At 40.9% G+C, this 17,506-nt stretch overlaps 1 protein-coding gene across 5 annotated transcripts in view; it reads right to left on the bottom strand.

The window, feature by feature from the left end:
• The window catches only part of STK31 (serine/threonine kinase 31), an 81,376-nt gene extending 68,142 nt beyond the window's left edge, over window positions 1-13,234 (bottom strand). For all 5 annotated transcript variants that reach the window (XM_019534668.1, XM_019534686.1, XM_019534676.1 and 2 more), the window contains exons 1-5: window positions 13,142-13,234; window positions 12,985-13,037; window positions 9,565-9,663; window positions 7,664-7,738; window positions 4,120-4,278 (exon numbers count right to left, since the gene is read on the bottom strand). In XM_019534668.1, the coding sequence (XP_019390213.1) occupies window positions 4,120-4,278; window positions 7,664-7,738; window positions 9,565-9,663; window positions 12,985-13,037; window positions 13,142-13,169 (414 nt within the window). In that variant the 5' untranslated portion in view covers window positions 13,170-13,234. The remainder of the gene's footprint in view (window positions 1-4,119; window positions 4,279-7,663; window positions 7,739-9,564; window positions 9,664-12,984; window positions 13,038-13,141) is intronic.
• Between the last annotated feature and the right edge of the window lie 4,272 nt (window positions 13,235-17,506).

Below are 17,506 nucleotides of genomic sequence, written 5' to 3'. Positions count from 1 at the left end.
TCATTTGACCCCAGTATTCTTTCCTGCCATGGCAGGGGGTCGGACTAGATGATCTCCTCAGGTCCCTTCCGACCCTAGAAACTATGAAACTATGTTATGGGCATAGACCAGTTTCCAATAATTTATATCAGTAAATGTGTAATGTCTGTACCTGGCCTGAACCAACCAATTCTCTTCTGTACCATTCATTATAAATAGGAAGCAAATTCACATTTGTTTCTGGTAAGAAGGTGTTTTTCTAGCTGTCCTTTCAACCTACATTTATTCTACCTAAATTTACTGATTTTTTTCTGTAGCACCAGTCACTGTGGTATTGGAGCAAATCACAAACTTGGATGGATTTATCAGTGCCCTTGTCATTTAGGAACATACTTTTTCCTTTAAAGATGGAGAGAGAGCGAGCGAGCCATGTTATTTGTTCAACTCCACAGAGGATATGTAGCAGATTCTGGGGAAAAAAAACCCCAAAAAATAGTACTCCTAAAACAACAAGATCACCCTCCTTTTTGCCGAGTCAGGTTCTCAATTAGTTAAGATGGCCATTTTAGTTTTTGAAAGTAAATGTTCCAAGTATCCCACAATGCCCCTGGCCTTGGTGAATAACCAGAGATGTGAGTTTTCTGAAAAATTTTGAATTGGAAATTTTTTCCAGAAACTTGTCAATGTCCTAAACACGGGGTGATCTAATTTAACATGTTTATTTGACTTATATTTAATAAACAAAACTAAAAAATTAAATACAGCACACTTTATCTGGTTTAAATGTTATACTCAAACAAATTCAAAGCTTTATGTGGAAAGAAATTATTTTTATTGGAATACTTGTAAAAATGCAAAGGCAATACACAATAGCATGTACTTCCTTACACTGTCTGTTTAAGGAAAAAAACAAAGGCACTGAAAACTGTTGACACTCACTTTCGCACACCCAAAGAACTGTGCATGATATGCCGTCCACTCATCTATTTCAACAGAATTTAACTCTCTTCTGCTGAGGTCATTGCGGCAGATCCAGTTTCACTGTCACTAGCCGTAGAATCACTTGCACTAATATTAGTTCCATTTCCGAATCAGATTGAGGCAAACCTGATTCAGGACTACTTGAACCACATTCTCTTTTGCTAAAGGATGGTTTTACCAATGAGTCTATGGGCAAGGACATCTTATCAGCACACTGCATCATCCCCACTAATTGTGCTTCTGACTGATTCTCCAGAAGCGAGAGATTTTGAGATATAGAAACAAGCTTAGAGGTAGGTTCATTTGTTAATCTATTCCTCTTTTTTGTCCTGATTGAGCTGAAAGCTTTCCACTTCCATTCACAAGCTGCTGCTATTGGTGGAATGCTTAGGATCCTTAAAGCAATCCAGCAACAGTCGGGTATTACAGCATCCCTTCCAACATGCAAGAGGACACACATTCTCCACTGCCCGCCAAATGTCTTTGCTCCAAAGCTTTTCTTTTGCACAGGACTAGGCATTGTCCGTCATCAAGGCTATTTCGCTGATGTTGGGGACATTCTTAAGCTACTTCCATAACTGTATTGAGAGCAGTACATAATTCATCTTCTGATGAATGCTGTCCTCTGTGTTGAGGATCCAGAAGGTTTTGCTCTCATCCAGTTCATCTGGCAGCAAACTCAGATCTCTTAGTAAACATTTATTTTACTACTTTTTTGGATAGAGGTGAAGGAGGCAAAAAGCTCAATTAGATTTTCATTCAGTTGTCTGAATATCTCTGGAATATTTGAAAAGTTTGGTGCATCTCCTTCAACTTTCTTGATAGCCACTGAAACTCATAGTAGCAAACTGAATGTTCCTTGAATTCGAACCCAGAACACACCATTGTTGAGAATCTGCTTCCAAATGTTCACGAGAATAAATCTGGGATACTGTGTCATCTACTGAAGTACAATGCAAACAGTTCTTTGTGCACAGCAAACTATATAAACACTTCGTAGCTGAGCCCCATCTAGTTTCTGCTGGCAATAAAAGTGCACTTCCCCTGCTTCTCTTTCTGTAATTTCTTCAAAGTCTAATTAGCAGCCTGATGATTGCTGAATACCTTCACAATTGCTTTGCAGTTTGCCGATATTGTCTTCATTGTATTCACACTTTCTATGCCCTTTGCCAGAAGATCCAACTCATGATCAAGGCAACTGAATACTATTAAATGCGGATAGTTTGACTTTAATATTTGCCATGCAGCTTTCATCTTACTCACATTATCAGTTAAAAGGACTTGTACCCTGGAGGGACCTGCACTTTCAATCTCTTCACTCAGTAATTTGTCTATGTATTCACCTGCGTGACGAGAAGATTTGGTAGCAATTGCTTTCAGGAATATTGGTTTAGGTGTTGCTAACATAATGTTCAATAAAGAACTTCCTTGCACATCAGTCCATCCATCTGACATCACAGTCAGTGATTCTGCTTGACCAATCCTTTGAACAACCATTGTTTGAACTCTGTCACAGTCCCTAAGAGAGAATGTGATAAGCGATAATGTGACAGTAACTTACATGATGGGCAAATCACTTTGTAACGTTCTTTCCAGTACTGATTTTCAGTTATGGAAAAAGGCATACCACTTGCAAATACAGCTCGAGCTAATGTCAGAAGTAGATCAAGAAAAAGCAGATGAGACATTTTGTCCAAAAAGCTTGATAAAAAGCTTGACCGTCTTGAACAGCTACTCATGGTGGATCATAGAGCTGGTAACAGTGATCTTAAAAGCGAGGATCCTGTTGCTTCTTCCCCCAGACCCGGCAGCTCAACATTTTCATTTTTCATTTTTTGCAAATCTGCTATTTCACTTGAGCTACCAAGTTCCTGCAACAAACAGGAGAAAGATTTCTATTTTAGCCTATTCTAGTCTGGCCTCAATCAGAAACAGCAGCAGGGAGCTTGCTTCCCCACTTCCTGCCAGAAAGAACACTCTGCTGCTCAATTTGCTACTACGCTGCCCGAGGACTGCAGAGCCAAAAGGAAGCATAGTCTGGCCTCTGCCATCAGCCAGAGAACTAAGCTTACTCTGCTGGGTTGAAATATTTAACTATTATGATGTTGGGGGGGGGTTTAATTATTGTTAAGCTTAAGCCACTTTGGGTGCTTAGTGCAAGCAGAAAAGCAGGAAACAAATATTTTAAATAAACAAACAAACAATACTCCAGAGTTGCATTAACAACTTCTAAAATAATAATATTTTAAAACAATATAGATGCTAGTCTATACTGTGTGCTGTTTATGATATTAATTTGTTTACTTACATAGGATTCCTGAAGTAGACTTTTCTCAGATGATGTTGTTCCACCACTTCATTGTATTAGCTTTCTGTATACGGCTTGTACTCTTTCAGGACAGTTTCTACATGTTATTAAATGCTTCTTCGTTCTTGTTGCATTGTTAACATACTCCTGCCTGCAACATTTATATCTACCAACTTTCTTCCTTCAGTGACTTGAATTTCACTATAATGATGCCACACACTCATTTTTTTTCTGATTAGGCATTATTATGGCTACTTGAAACTAAAAGCACTAAAAAAATAACACATCTTACGCAAACACTTTCAACTTTCCCAACTCAAAAAGAAATGAGACACTGCTCTGTGTTTGCTGAACTGAAAGTGAAGCAAACGTTAATCACAGCTGTAATTTTAGCTTTGTTTTCAGATGCAGTCTGAGATTAAATAAGAATTTTAGCTTTGGTTTTGATCTGATGCACAGCCAATTAGGTGAATTCATAACTTGATTTTTGGTTTGGATTATTATGTGAATGTATTTACCCTCATATTTACAAATCAATACAACATACATGCACTCTCTCACATACTTCCTAGGGATAATCACCTGAAAATCACTCCTTACAACTCTGAAACTGCCAAGCTTGCCTAATATTGTACTGACATCCATACATTGTTATTAATGAATTTTATGAAAATTATTTTTTAGAAATGGAAAATTTCCCATAGAAAAAAAAATTAGAAAATTTTCTGCTCCACATCTCTCAGAGTAACTACATTTTCACCAGTCATCCTTCAGGAACTGTTACTGTGGATAGTTTGGCTTTATATTATATAGGTCCTTACACAAATATTTATCAAAAGTCTTAAACTTACCTGGTCAAACTGGTTTAAGTCTTGATTAGCTGGAATCTGTAGTCCCCAAAATCTGTACTTTTTAGCCACTTCAGGAAATTGCAACTTCAACGGAATCTCAACTATATCCAATCGATTTAGAATTTCTGAATTTCCATAATCAATGTAGAACACTTGGCACTATGCAATAAAATAAGTACAGAAGCTTAATTTTATTATAATCATCTTACTGTAATATGTTGAGTCTTAATAAAACATACAATATTTTGAATTATATGTATTGTTCCACAAAGAACATCCTGCATCTGATCAAGGGCAATAGGTAATCACTTGTAAGAGCAAACCTACTAAGGAGCTCACCCTCAAAATTGACTGGATTACAAACACAGCCTTAATTTACAAATAACAGTTATCATCTCACACTACAGTGCCACTCTTATAGTCCACATAATTTGTTTTCAAACTCAAGACTCTTCTGTTCTGTGCTTAAAAAATCCTGAGCACTTGTTATTCTCGATTCTTCTTCACAGCAGAAACTAATCACTGCTCACAACTCCATTTACTCCTTTAGTTGATTTAAGGCAGCATTTGCCTCCTCTTTCCAAATATAAATGTCCTTCATTTCAGAACAACAAGGCTATAACAACCACAAGCTTGCAGCCCAGAGGATGGGACCCTAAACTTCTGCAACTCTGTGCAACCCTGTAACTCGGAAGAGGAGGAAGCGCTACACCATCATGGCCAAAGTGATGCGCGGCAGAGGTGCGGAGTTGTGCCCCCACTACTATCGGGCGGGTAGCAGCCACTTCAAACTTGGTGGCAATGGTGGTGTGGCACTCTCTCCCATCCCAGGTTCTGCCCACTGGTCTGTGGAGCCCCCAGAGGGAGGACAGCAGGGCAGGGAGCCCCAAGCCCACAGCTGGCAGCCTGCATCCCCCGCCACCCCTCTATGGGCTCTTCTCCAACCGTGCCACCCACAGCAGAAGGGATGTGGGGGGAGACGCAGAAGTTGGGCTCTGCTCTGGCTGCATCAGCTGCTGCCTCCCACAGGTAGCAACCAGGGTTTGGGTGCTGCTGGGGTGGGGTCAAGGGACTGTAGGCCCTGGCTCTAGGGCACCTGGGGGGAGTGGGGAGCGGGGAGCTGGAGGTTGGGAGGGAGAGGCCCCGGAAAGGCCAGGGGGCTGTGGGGACACTTGGAGGGGTGAGGGACTGCAAGTTGGGAGTGTGGGGCCATGCTGAGGAAAAGTTTGGGAAGCACTGCTTTATGCACTATTAATAAGCATCTTACAGTTTTGTTATTTGACAGAAAAATGTTACATGAAAGAGGACTAGGAAGAAGCCAGTATGAAATGCATTAAGTGTCTGTCCTCAAAAACAGAAAAGACCTCCCATCATAAGCATTAAGGGGTTTGCTCTAATGCCTTAGTTAGTGAAGGTAAGGGTTGGGGGGGGAACGGGAGGGCACAAAGATAAGGGTTGGGGGGCACCGAACAGCTTTGTCTTTTTTAAAGTCAGGACAGCCTTTAAAAATACATACTAACTGTTCATTAACCCAATTCAGTCCATTCAATACAATTCTCACAGTGGATGCTTCAGGTTTTATGGCCCAACCCAGAATGATTACAAGTGAGCCTAAAAAGTAAGGCTGTTTGAAGTTTCAAAGTTCTATGATTCTAGCACAGTTATGTTAGTTTCTCAGTAGATCTACAAAGCTATTTTAACATAAAAGCAGATTTAGTCTTACTAGGCACCTAAGTCTTTGAATAGCAAGCTAATTCTTTTCAGGAAATTTAATATCCCTTATTTTCACACACACAACACATTTTTACCCCCAAAATCAGTCCCCTCAAAAAAATCAAGGTCTATATCTTAAGTGAGAAAACCAATTTTTCTGCCCACAATGGCAGCCCTGCCACTGACTCTTACTCCAAAAGCAAATGTCCAACAGCATCAGTGGAATTTCTTTTCTGGCAGCTGAGGGAGTCAATTAATTAAAAGATTCACTGTTCTTCATTCCACACATGTTAACAATAGTCTTTCTTTTTTAATGGCCTTGATGTTCTACTGATCAAACTGACCATTCTGCTGTCTGCTAACTACTTCTGGTGTCTCTCCTCTTCCTTCACAGCCTTGAAGAATTTATATCTCCATCCCTGTTCTACATAAGGAAATATTGGTTTTGGGAAGGCAGAATAAAAAAAGGTGTACATTTAATCCTGGGCCATGTTGTACAAGAAAAAAATATGGTATATTAAATAAAAAGACATTTCAGCTGAGATTTCCAAAGCACTCAACATTCACTTGAACGGTTTAAATTTCCATGGGCACAATTATTTCAAAACAAGCAGTGATAACACAAAAGTGATTGAAAATCCCATCCAAAAAGTGTATAATATCCTCATTTACTTGCCCTCAAATAACTAAGAAGCTCCAACTGGAATCCTGTGTTACACCTTGAGTTCTTTTTAAATGAAGGGGTCATTTAGGAAGCATACGAAGTTTCTCTCTCTCTAAGCTTAAACTTTTTAATGCTAAAATAATTTGACACTGATAACTTTCCAGATTTAAAGCTAGCTATGAGATGACGCAAGAAAACATGGCAGAAGGGGGAGAGAATTAGACTGTCTTCATAGGGCAGATGAGAAATCCAAGGAATGTTCAAAAGGCAATCATCAGACACTTCAGACTCCGCTCTCTCATGCTTGTCTTGCAGCCTAGGAGCTTCACAAAGAGCCAAACGAAGAATGTAAGTATCAGCAATTTCATTTTAGCAATTATTACTAATACTACCATTTTCTCCCCTCAGCACAAGAATAATAGATAATTAGGGTTGGAAAGGATGTCAGGAGTTCATCTAGTCCAACCCCCTGTCCAAAGCAGGAGCATCCCCAACTAAATCATTCTAGCCAAATCTTTGTCAAGCCAGCCCTTAAAAACCTCCAAAGATAGCAATTCCACTACCTCTCTAGGTAACCCATTTCAGGACTTCACTACCACGCCACTACTGAGGTTTTTCCTAATATCCAACTTAAACCTCCCTTGCTGCAACCTGAGGCCATTGCTTCTTGTTCTATCATCTGTCACCACTGAGAACAGTCTAGCTCCATCCTCTTTGGAACCACATTTCAGGTAGTTGAAGGCTGTTGTTAAATTCTCTCTCAGTTGTCTCTTCTCCAGACTAAATAACCTCAACTCCTCAGTCTCTCCTCAGAAATCATGTGTCCTGGCCCCAGAACCATGTTTGCTGCCTTGATAAAAATCATCTAGTCTAACCAGGGAATCAAACCTGCAACTTTGGTATTATTAACACCACACTAACTGAGACAAACAGCAATCTCTATTGCCAGATACCATTTCAGAAACGGAAGAATGCATATCACTTGGAAAAGATAGGCGCTACCAAATTATGCAAATAAAAACATATCATTTTAATGCATGATATTCACTAATAACTACATGTTTAGAAAAATAAACCTCAGATGCAGGGTTCTTTTGTTTCCACAAATATGTATTCAGAAGTTAAATAGTACAGAATTATAACGCAAATATAATGTATAGGTCCTGCCTTTTCATCACTGATCACTTGCTGTATTTTACATCTGTACCAGCATTTATCTTCAGAAAAACAGCCTCCATAGATCTGTTTAACAGGAAAAAAAGTAGTATTGTGTAAGTGTAAGTGAAGCTCAAGATGATGCAATCCATTACAAACTTTATTTTACAGTATACATTTTGGTTATTTGCACAATACTGAAGCAGACTGACATTCGACCTAACCCAGTATGGTCTCAGCTACCAGCACATGCCAAATACTTCAAAAATAATACATAACACATCTAGCTGTGTTATCTCAAAGAAAATTCTGGCAAAGACATCGCAAAACATTTTTTGCATCGGATTCATAAAGATTTGCTCTTTCTGCTGCACTGCAACCATTTTACTGACAATGTAATACATCCATAACACCACAGATTTCTGGAGGTAAATTGAAAAAGGTACGGCTCTGGTCATAAAAACTTTCCTGCATGCAAAGACAAATCAGGATCCTATCTGCCGTTCAAGGTGCAAGACCATTTGCTACAAATGTCATGGACAAATGGGCTACCTGAAGCATTCCAATCAGTGAGGGTACAGATGCACAAGGGTGAAGAAGCACTTCAAAAATGACACTCAAAAATAAGAACATCTCTGAAGTGCTTTCTGGAACATCTGTACATGCCAATGGTCTTCCAGCATCCCAGTGCCTTGCTCCTCCCCCACCACACCCAAGAGCAAAGGCCAGAAGGCACCCCTTGTGGGAGAATAGTACTTCACAAACATCTTGAACTGCTTGGAAGGGAAACCATCTACACTGCACTGACTTTTAAGCACTCTGGGATTCAGAGTACTTGGCAAAAGTAGGATATCTTAATCTTAACCAGCATATACATATAAAACAAAAACATTTCACTACTCCTCTATCTGCATACTTAATTTGTAAAATATTTTAGAAATGCCAGTTGTGTACTTCTACTATCAGTGAGTTTAACTGACAATTTGTTCAGTGTGCACAGGACGGCACACAATCCTTTGAGAGCCTGAATGCACCCATGGAACCATTTGTTGAAAACCAGTATAATTCTGTAACTAAGGCTGCTTACAGATGAGAACCCCCACCCCCCGCCCAAAAAACAGTGCTTTATTTGAAGCTCAGCATGCCTCCACATCAAGTGCAGCACATACACAGAAGAGGCATCAGCTATTAGATAAAAGCACCAAGAATCCCCACTGAAGCGCCCAATATATACAGATGCTGGGAAGCAGAGTCAAACTAATGTGATGTCTTTTCTGGTAAAGGCTGTTCTCTGGGTTTTTTTCCACATCTGTCAGCAGCCTAAAAGATTATCAACATGCCTAGTAGACAGAGACATAGTTAAGATTTAATTTGTAACCATCACTGTGGTATTTCCTAGGCGTCTTGGTTAACTGTGTAACCCAAATATTTACAAATTATGCATCTCTTAATAGCTTTTTTAATGGAATTAAATCTAAAGCTAAGAAAGAGTCAATACCCCAACACAAAACAAGAATTGCCCCCCCCAAAGAATATCCAGGGTGCATTTGTATCAAAAAGCAAGAAAATACCTAAGAATTTAGTTACATAAAATAATCTACTACTGTAGAGTCTCCCTTACTCACCTTTGGCTCTTTTTGCCTGCCATCCCCCACCCCTCCCCCGTTCTACTTTTTGTTTTCCTAATTTCCAGTGTATATCTCACTGACATTGTCACACTTTTAGCTTCTTTTATTCCTTTGAGTCCCAGAGACTCCCTATGCCTGAAGAAGAGTGATTGCACCCAAAAGCTTGCAAAGAATTTTTTTCCGACTATTCAGCTGGTCTAATAAAAGATAGCACATCTACCCAAAAAACCTTGCCTGCTTTTCATGTTTAAGAAAAAAAAATCATCTCAATTACAAGCTACTAACCTTATTAAGATCAGGATTGCCAAAAATTGAGTTTGCCTGAGGACACACTTCAGCCAGTGCACAGCTTAATTTCAAGATGTCATCATTACTATTGATATTCTAAAAATATGAAGAGATTAAAAAGCATTAGCTAGTATTTTTGTATGCTTTTAAACACCTATTACCAAGGCAACCAGCTTTCAAGGAAAAAAATTCAGGACACTTCTGGACCACAAGAACAAATTCCAGTCCTTGTTAGGGTACCTGTCTTAGGGCACAGACAGAAGTTACATTTGTTGTACACTCAGCTCCTTGAAAGCTCCTGAAAAGCCCTGCCCTGACAGCAATGTAGACCATTTTAAAAGTCCCTAACTGTGTGACAAATTAACCCTCATTATGTGATGGTTCAAATGAAGACTCTCTTAAAGAGGAGCACCTTTAACTTGTCCAATCAGATAGCTGGGCACATGCAGCTCAGGCCCACCCCTAGTGCCATCTGTACTATAGAAGGGAGGGACAAGAGATATTGGAAGGGAAAGAGAAGGACCTTTGACCATTTTAAGATTTTATTTACTTATTTATTTTTCAAATTCAAAACAACAGTTCCATTTCAGGAACTCTCTGGAGAGACCACAGCAAAGCCCCTGAAAATCTGGGATTATTTCCTTTTAACACAACCAAAAGTCATCCAAATCATTTAGTTATCTCAGGACCATTGCAATGTCTTATCTTTCTCCCTTCCCAATTCCAAATTGCATTTACATTTGCCCGCAATTTCTTTCAAATACTAGTAAACAGGAAGCGAGGAACCAAATCCAAGAGAAATAAATAATTCTAGGAGAATATCAGCCTGAAAAATTATTTAATAGACCAATCGTTTTTAGAGTCTGTAAAACTACACAAAAGATCTTACTAAAATTTGTAAAAAGAAAAAAAAACCACCACCACAGTATTTGAATCCTAACACAAGGTCAACAGAAACATGCATTTAGCACTTTTCCTTTTTCAGCGTTAGGGGAAAAGATGACAACTTGTACGTAATTTGCTTTCTGACATGCAAGGCTTGTTTAAGTTTGGTCCAACGCAAACAATTTTGCTTTTAATTACATGTTATTTTGATCAAATTGTGTAACTATGGATCAATTACAGTAGCTGGGACACTTACTATATTTTGTATTTAACTTTCCTGTTCTTAAGGCAAATATACACAAAAAAACCACTCCAACACTAGACTAAGACAGACAAATTGCATGAGGTTTGAGTTATTACATACTGACAAAAGATATGGTATACAATTCTTATAACTTATCATCTGTACTATCAATATAAACAGAACATTACTTTTTAAACCATCTGGTTAGAAATACTGGCTTACTGGCTAGCAAATATATGCATTTGCTGGAACTGCCTTTACCACTTTATAATGAAGAAAATAAGGAAAAAAACATATCTAGATTGTTTGGTCTGCTTAATATACCTGCAGTACTGTTTTGGTGCATGCATATTCTTCTATACATTGTTTCCCTCAAGATGACAATTTAGTAAAGCCCTCTCCCTTCATAACTTCCCCCAATCCATTTCCCTCCCACTTGGATCCCCAAGCAATCCTTATTTTTGTGCCATTTACCCATTTCCCTCAATTGTTTACCCTTTGCTATTATTAGCTTTAAAATGTCTTTATTTCCCCCATTTTCCTAATTTCAGGTCCCAACATTGTTTTTAATCTTTATTTTCCCCCTTGAGATATTCGCTCTTCCATTTTTTCTTTTAATCTCCATCTATTATTCACTCCCAGACAGATCCTCTTGAATACCCCTAATTTTGTAGCTTCTCCCAGCCTCTTTGCCCTTCTACTTTGACATATTCTTTCCCCCAAGCTTAAAGAGTCTGACATGCAGCATTATTCAGTATTACAGTGGTGTTCCTTCTCATTGTCCATGTCAGACTCCAGTTGAGATTCTACGGTGCTTTCCACTTAGTTTCTCAATAATTTAAGACCATCTTTTTCCTCCTTTATAATGTACTGCTGTTCTTCATGTTCAAAAGGAAAACCCCACCTGTATCTTTATTACTTCTCTGAGGAATGCTGTAATTTAATTCAGTTCCTTCTTTCTCCCTAAAATTGCTCGTGATGGACCTTGAAACACGTGTATTTTATATCCTCCCAGAGTAGAATAAAAAGCCTTCTAGCATTCTTCAGAATCTGCTGTTTTAAAAAACAGAGCAAATGCACTATTGTCTCATGGTTCATTTGAACGGAGTACAAAGAGATCTACGTGCTCTATCTACATAGGCTGTTGTCTTTGTTTTCAGTTGTAGGAATGAACAGAATACCTGCTTTAAGTATTCAGCTGGATCTCCCTTCTCCCCACCTTATGGGAGTCCTCTTATTCTTATATTATTTCTTCTCTCACAATTTTCTATATCTTCACTTCTCTCTGCAAGCTGCCCTGTTTTTCTCACAGTTATAATTTATTTCGCAGATTTACTGCTGATTGCAGGTTTCTCTCCACCTTTTTCTCCAGGTCTATGAACCTGTCCCCATTTCTTTTATCTCTTCTTCTATTTTATCAAACTGTGCCTCCATAAAGGATTTTAAAGCTCTGATTTCTAAGATTAACTCACCGAAGTCCTCTTTGGTCAAGTGGGCTGTCTGTTTCTCTGCTCTGCCTCTTCTGTACCCCCAATACACTGTTCTGAATAAAGATTTCCTAATAGCTTTTCCAATTTGCTCCCCTTACATGAAGTACACATTCTACAAACATGGGAAATTCTTGCAAGGGAGCATTGGGAAGGTGGGGTCAAGGATCACCAGAATTTGTGGAACGTGCCATCTCTCCCATGCAGGTCTAGCATCAGGTAGCCACCTGCTCTCATGATGTTATATGACCCTATGCATTATATTTTTATTTATTATAGCCCGTATAAAGATTGGGTGATTATACAGAGAAAGTGGTTATACAAAGGAAAGTGAAACTGGCCATAAAGTTGTCAGATAACCAAAAAACAGTCTTTATGTACGTTAAGTACTACTTGTAACAATACATGCATCTTAGGTATTTCACTCCTCCCCCATAAGCACACGCATTTCCATCATTTAAAATTAGGTAAAAAATAGACAACTCGCACCAAATGGTTATTAAAAACAGTACCAAAACTCCCATACATAATGACAATGCTTTGTGTTCTATTACTTTTATTTTATTAGAATGTTACATATTTTCATGTAAAAACCCTTAAAGAAGCACCATGATCAACTTTCCAGACTATTCCTGATCCAAGACCTAAAATTTTAACATTCAGAATTTCACGTAGGACCTGCTATATAACGCCTGCTCAGGCATTTTAATCTTTTGTGTTAGTACACTACTGACATTTCTGGAAGAAATAAGGTAACATACCTTAATCAGAGCATCTTATTCAAAAGTCTGTTTACTTTACCTGTGCCCAAAATGTTACAGCATCTTCTACATGACAGCCTACCACATGTTCAACTAAGGCAAAAGAGAAGAGATTTTAAAACATTCTGAATTTCAAAGAGATGACCTTGTTTTCAAAAAGAAAACATATAAACAAGCAACCTATGATCTTTGATTACCTTTGCTGTATCCCAAGTCTTCTTCCATTGCTACAGAACCTGAAACATTGCATCAAAGCATGTATAATTATTAACAATAAGAGAAAGGTAGTTTGCCATGTTAGTCTGAAATGCATTAGAAGACAGGGCAGGGTGGAACCTTAGACTAACTCATTCAGAGAGGAATAAGCAAGCTATCATAGGCTATAGCCTATTTTCTAGGATTTTATGAATGGACTATTCATAGCATCTGATTAAGTTGGCTGTTGCTCATCCCTCTGAATGTGTTCATTCATCTAAGATGCCACCCTGCCCTGTCTTCTATTTAATAGTAGAAGTTAAGGAACTAAATTATCTACTTAACTGGAACTTAATCCTGCATTGATATTTGAAAACTAAAACCTCAGTTTGAACCTGCACAAAGACAGCAGAAACACATTTCAGATTTTGTTAATTGCCCCATAATATTGCAGATTTAAAAAAAAACAAACAAAAAAAACCTTTTTGCCTTTATTGATGGCACTGGCCTCCGCAACAGTGTGCTTTGATTAACAATAAGCTGTTGCCATTATCACTATCACAATTCTCATTATGTTCATCCAAACTCCATTGTTTGCCTCACCTATCAGTCACATCTCGTTTCCCCCCCCCCCCCAGTCATAAGCAATGTGAAGCAAGGTCTTTCTATGTAGGTGCAAAAATCCCCTTCCCCACCCTATAGCCACACACCTGATCTGGGTAGTCTCCATGTTTATACAGAAAATAAATAGGAATGCAAGTCAGATGATACAACTTTTCAGATTTAAAAAAAAACAAAAATTAAGTTCTAACGCCTTCGGTTATACAGCTCCATCTTCCTTAATACTGAATAAGATTTTGCTGTATGTTCAGGCATCTATGATGGTTTCATACTCCCCTCTAGAAAAACACTGTTTTCTCATATCAGAATCAAGTTCAAATTAACACAGGTTGGGTCTTGCTTTTTTTTTGGTTAAAGCTTTTTCACCTGCACCAGGTGTTAAGGAGGCATCAGACTGGAAAAACATATAAAAATGGCTCTCTTACTCAGATTTACTAGCTTCAGTCATTCCATGCCATGCCTGCTGACCTTGCAAAAATACTAATTACCCAATCTTTGTTACTGGTGGCACTAGAACCAGACAAAGCCCAGCTTCTTTTTCAGATCCCACTGGTATGCGTGCAGCCCTACAACTGAGAAACAAGCCATCACTCTACAAGCAAAATGGAGCTGAAACTCAGCCCAGAACCACAGAAAGCTGCCTGCCAGTCACCCTTGAAGCTTTAAAAGCACTAAAGACAGATATCACAACCTGGAAGAAGAAAGCCCCATGCTAGTGTAACTATAACCACCCAAGGAAGGTTGTATATGCACTCTGGGGCCAGTTCCTTCTTTGATGGACTTGGGCAAGGCAAGGTGTGTATTAGCATCCCACCTAGGGGCTGAGGCCATTTCCCAGCCACAGCAGTAGGCAGCACCTGGGAAGGTCCCAATCAAAGGCAGGGCTGCTCTGCCTAGAGAAGAGGGGCTGACCTGGAAGAGCGCTGCAGAGGCAGGATCATCCCTACCCAGCGCGTCCCGCACAAACCCACCGGCCAACCCCAACAAAACGACACAGTCCAGCCCGCCCGATTCGCCCCCGGAAACGCCAGCTCGAGACAGGCCAGGACGCGACAAGCCCCTCGCGAGCTCGGGAAAACCCAGAGGGGACGTCCTAGGGCCGCCCTCCCGCGTGCCTGTGGCGGCGGCCGCGCGGTGCAGACCCTCCGCCGGCGCAGGCCCCCACGAGAGCAGCACGGCTCCGGCTCCGGCTCCCCGCTCTGCACACGTGCTCCCGCTACCCCCGCGCCTGTGCAGGAGGCGCGAAACTGAGGGTGGGCAGCGGGTGCGCGTGCGCGGGACAACACCCTCCCACCTCCGCCCTGCTGGTGGCGAGGGCGCTGCCAGTCCGCAGACTGCGCACGCGGCGCTGTAGCAGAAGGGGTGGGGTGGTAGTGGCGTCTTCGCGCTGTTGATTTTGAAATACGGCTGTATTTGTATTCATGCATTGCAGCCCCCTTTCACTCAGCGGGTCCCCCCTGCGCCGTCAGCGCAGAGAAACCGCGCGTGCCCTGCCCCTGTAACCTTTCTGTACCTCCCCCTGCCCATTAGCTGCTGTGTTGGGCCCAGGGCCGGGTGTCCTTCACCTCCTTGAGCCTTCCAGCACAGCGCAGCACTACAACCCCTCCCGACCAGACCAGGGCCGGATTACTGCATAGACAAAGTAGGCATATGCTTAGGGCTATAAGTGAAGAAGGGGCCCATATTCATTTACATAATTGTTTTAGTTACAGAAGTAATATAAATATACAGTATTAAGGAGAGGCCTACGAGTTTGTTTGCCGAGGGCCCACTAAAGGGTTAATCTGGCCCTGCTCCGGATCAGGGCTGTCTCAGCTCCTTGCCAGCCCTGTGTCTTGCTCTATCCATCCATAAGCTGCTTGCAAAGCCAACTCCTAGGTCTCTTCCATGGATGCAAAGCCAACCCTAATGGGCAAATCAGCTTGTGCAAGGCCATGGGACCCCTGCAAAGGCAGGGCACAGCAGTGCTGCAACAATGAAATTTGGCATCTGGGGCCAAGCAGATCCCGCGTGCCCCGGAGAAGCCACTCTTCAGCTGATGCAAAGCCAACAGCAGGGAGGGGATGGGTGGCAAGCAGCCAGGCACTTCCGCAAGGCAGGGCTGAGCCGCCAGCTCCAGGTGGGCTCCGCAGGAAAGGCCATGACTGCTCTGCCCAGCTCCATGGGGCCCCCCCAAAGCACAGGGCCCAGGGCGGTCACTCCAATTTGCCCTACCCAAGGGACGGCTCTGCATGGATGGAGATAGATTTTGAAAGGGGGATGCAGATGGTATGGTGTTATCTTCACACTTAGCACATATTTTTCTCCAGGTAAAAAAAATTGGACGTTCTTGCGCTCTGGGCCCAGGGTTGTATTATTCAGGTTATCGTCACAGCAAAAACAAAATATCATTTAATTGGAATGAGTTTAACTCTCTACAGGGCTGTGCAATGGGAGCTAGGTTACCAGGAGCAGATATCAGACAGCAAGTTTACATAAGGAAGAGTAGCTTGAGTAGTGGAACACAAAGACCATTAAAAAGGAAAGAAGGCCGTTAACACCCATGGAATGAAGAGTTTAGAAGGAATCGGAGAGATTTTAATGACCCACAAAATCAATGGACAGTTTCACTGCTTCCTGAACAGAAAAGCTGCTGCCACTGCCAGGCAGTTGGTTTTAAACTTTAGGCGATGCAGGAATCAAAGCAGGCGCAACTGCACCAGTGTACCTCCCTTCGGTCCACCCCTACCTACTTTGGTCTTAACACAGCCAAATTGGCCAACGCAATGACAAACACTTAAGTCCACAGCTATAACACAATTCCCTGCTAATACAACTGTAATTTCTTTTAAAAGTCAGCTATTATGTACACCTTCTTAAAAACTCATAGTTTTCTTCCATTCACAGAGCTAGGATTTTGAACCGAGGGGCGGGGTCCAGATGCTGTCATGTTACCTTTGCAGATAACACACTTATTTTTCTCCAGCTAAAGAGAAACAAGAAGCTTTACTAGTATAATGGGACTAGTGCTATATTATTCAGTGTATAATCAAAGCAAGAACAATTCTAATTGAAATGTGCACTAATTTACTAAGTTATATATTCAGTTTAAAAAGCCACAATGAACTGGACAAAAAAGTCAAGATACTCAAAACATATTGATTCATTAGCCCTGGAGTCATTACAGTTAAATATACATCTCTTACTCAGATTCATAAAATAAAATCTAGTCATCTCAAGAATCTTGGCAGTATCTCCAATACTTCACATTTCTACATGAGTTAATATTATGTGTAGATTTTTAGCCAGAACTGAAAATAGACTGTAGGGCCATAAAACGGAAGACAGATTACCACTGAATCACCTGGATTCATCCCTGTTCTCTCCCCATGTCTTTATCTTGGATAATACTTTAAGAGATAGAAAAGCATAGCATATTCTAGTCATGTAAAAACATGTAAACCTCAAAAATGACCAGACAATAGGTTGATGAGTTGGTTCTTTGTTTCTGAAATGTGAGAAACAGCTGAGCTCTTAGATCAGGGGTGGGCAAAATACAGCCCGCAGGGCTGGATTCAGCCCATGGAGGGACTTTGGTGGGTCCTTCAATCCAACCTGGCCCAGGCACCAGCTAGACCGTGGTGAGTCCCATCACCCCTGGGCACACAGCAGGGCTTTGGCAGCTGTGCAGCTGGACTGCATTTCTAGGTAGCTCAGGCAGCAGTGGCTCCTTCCAGCTACAGCCACCACTGGCCCCAGCCCCATGG

The sequence above is a fragment of the Crocodylus porosus genome, unplaced genomic scaffold (assembly GCF_001723895.1).
Source record: "Crocodylus porosus isolate Cpor-Errol unplaced genomic scaffold, CroPor_comp1, whole genome shotgun sequence".
In the NCBI taxonomy this organism is placed as follows: Eukaryota; Metazoa; Chordata; order Crocodylia; family Crocodylidae; genus Crocodylus; species Crocodylus porosus.
This window is presented reverse-complemented; position numbering and strand designations above follow the sequence as displayed.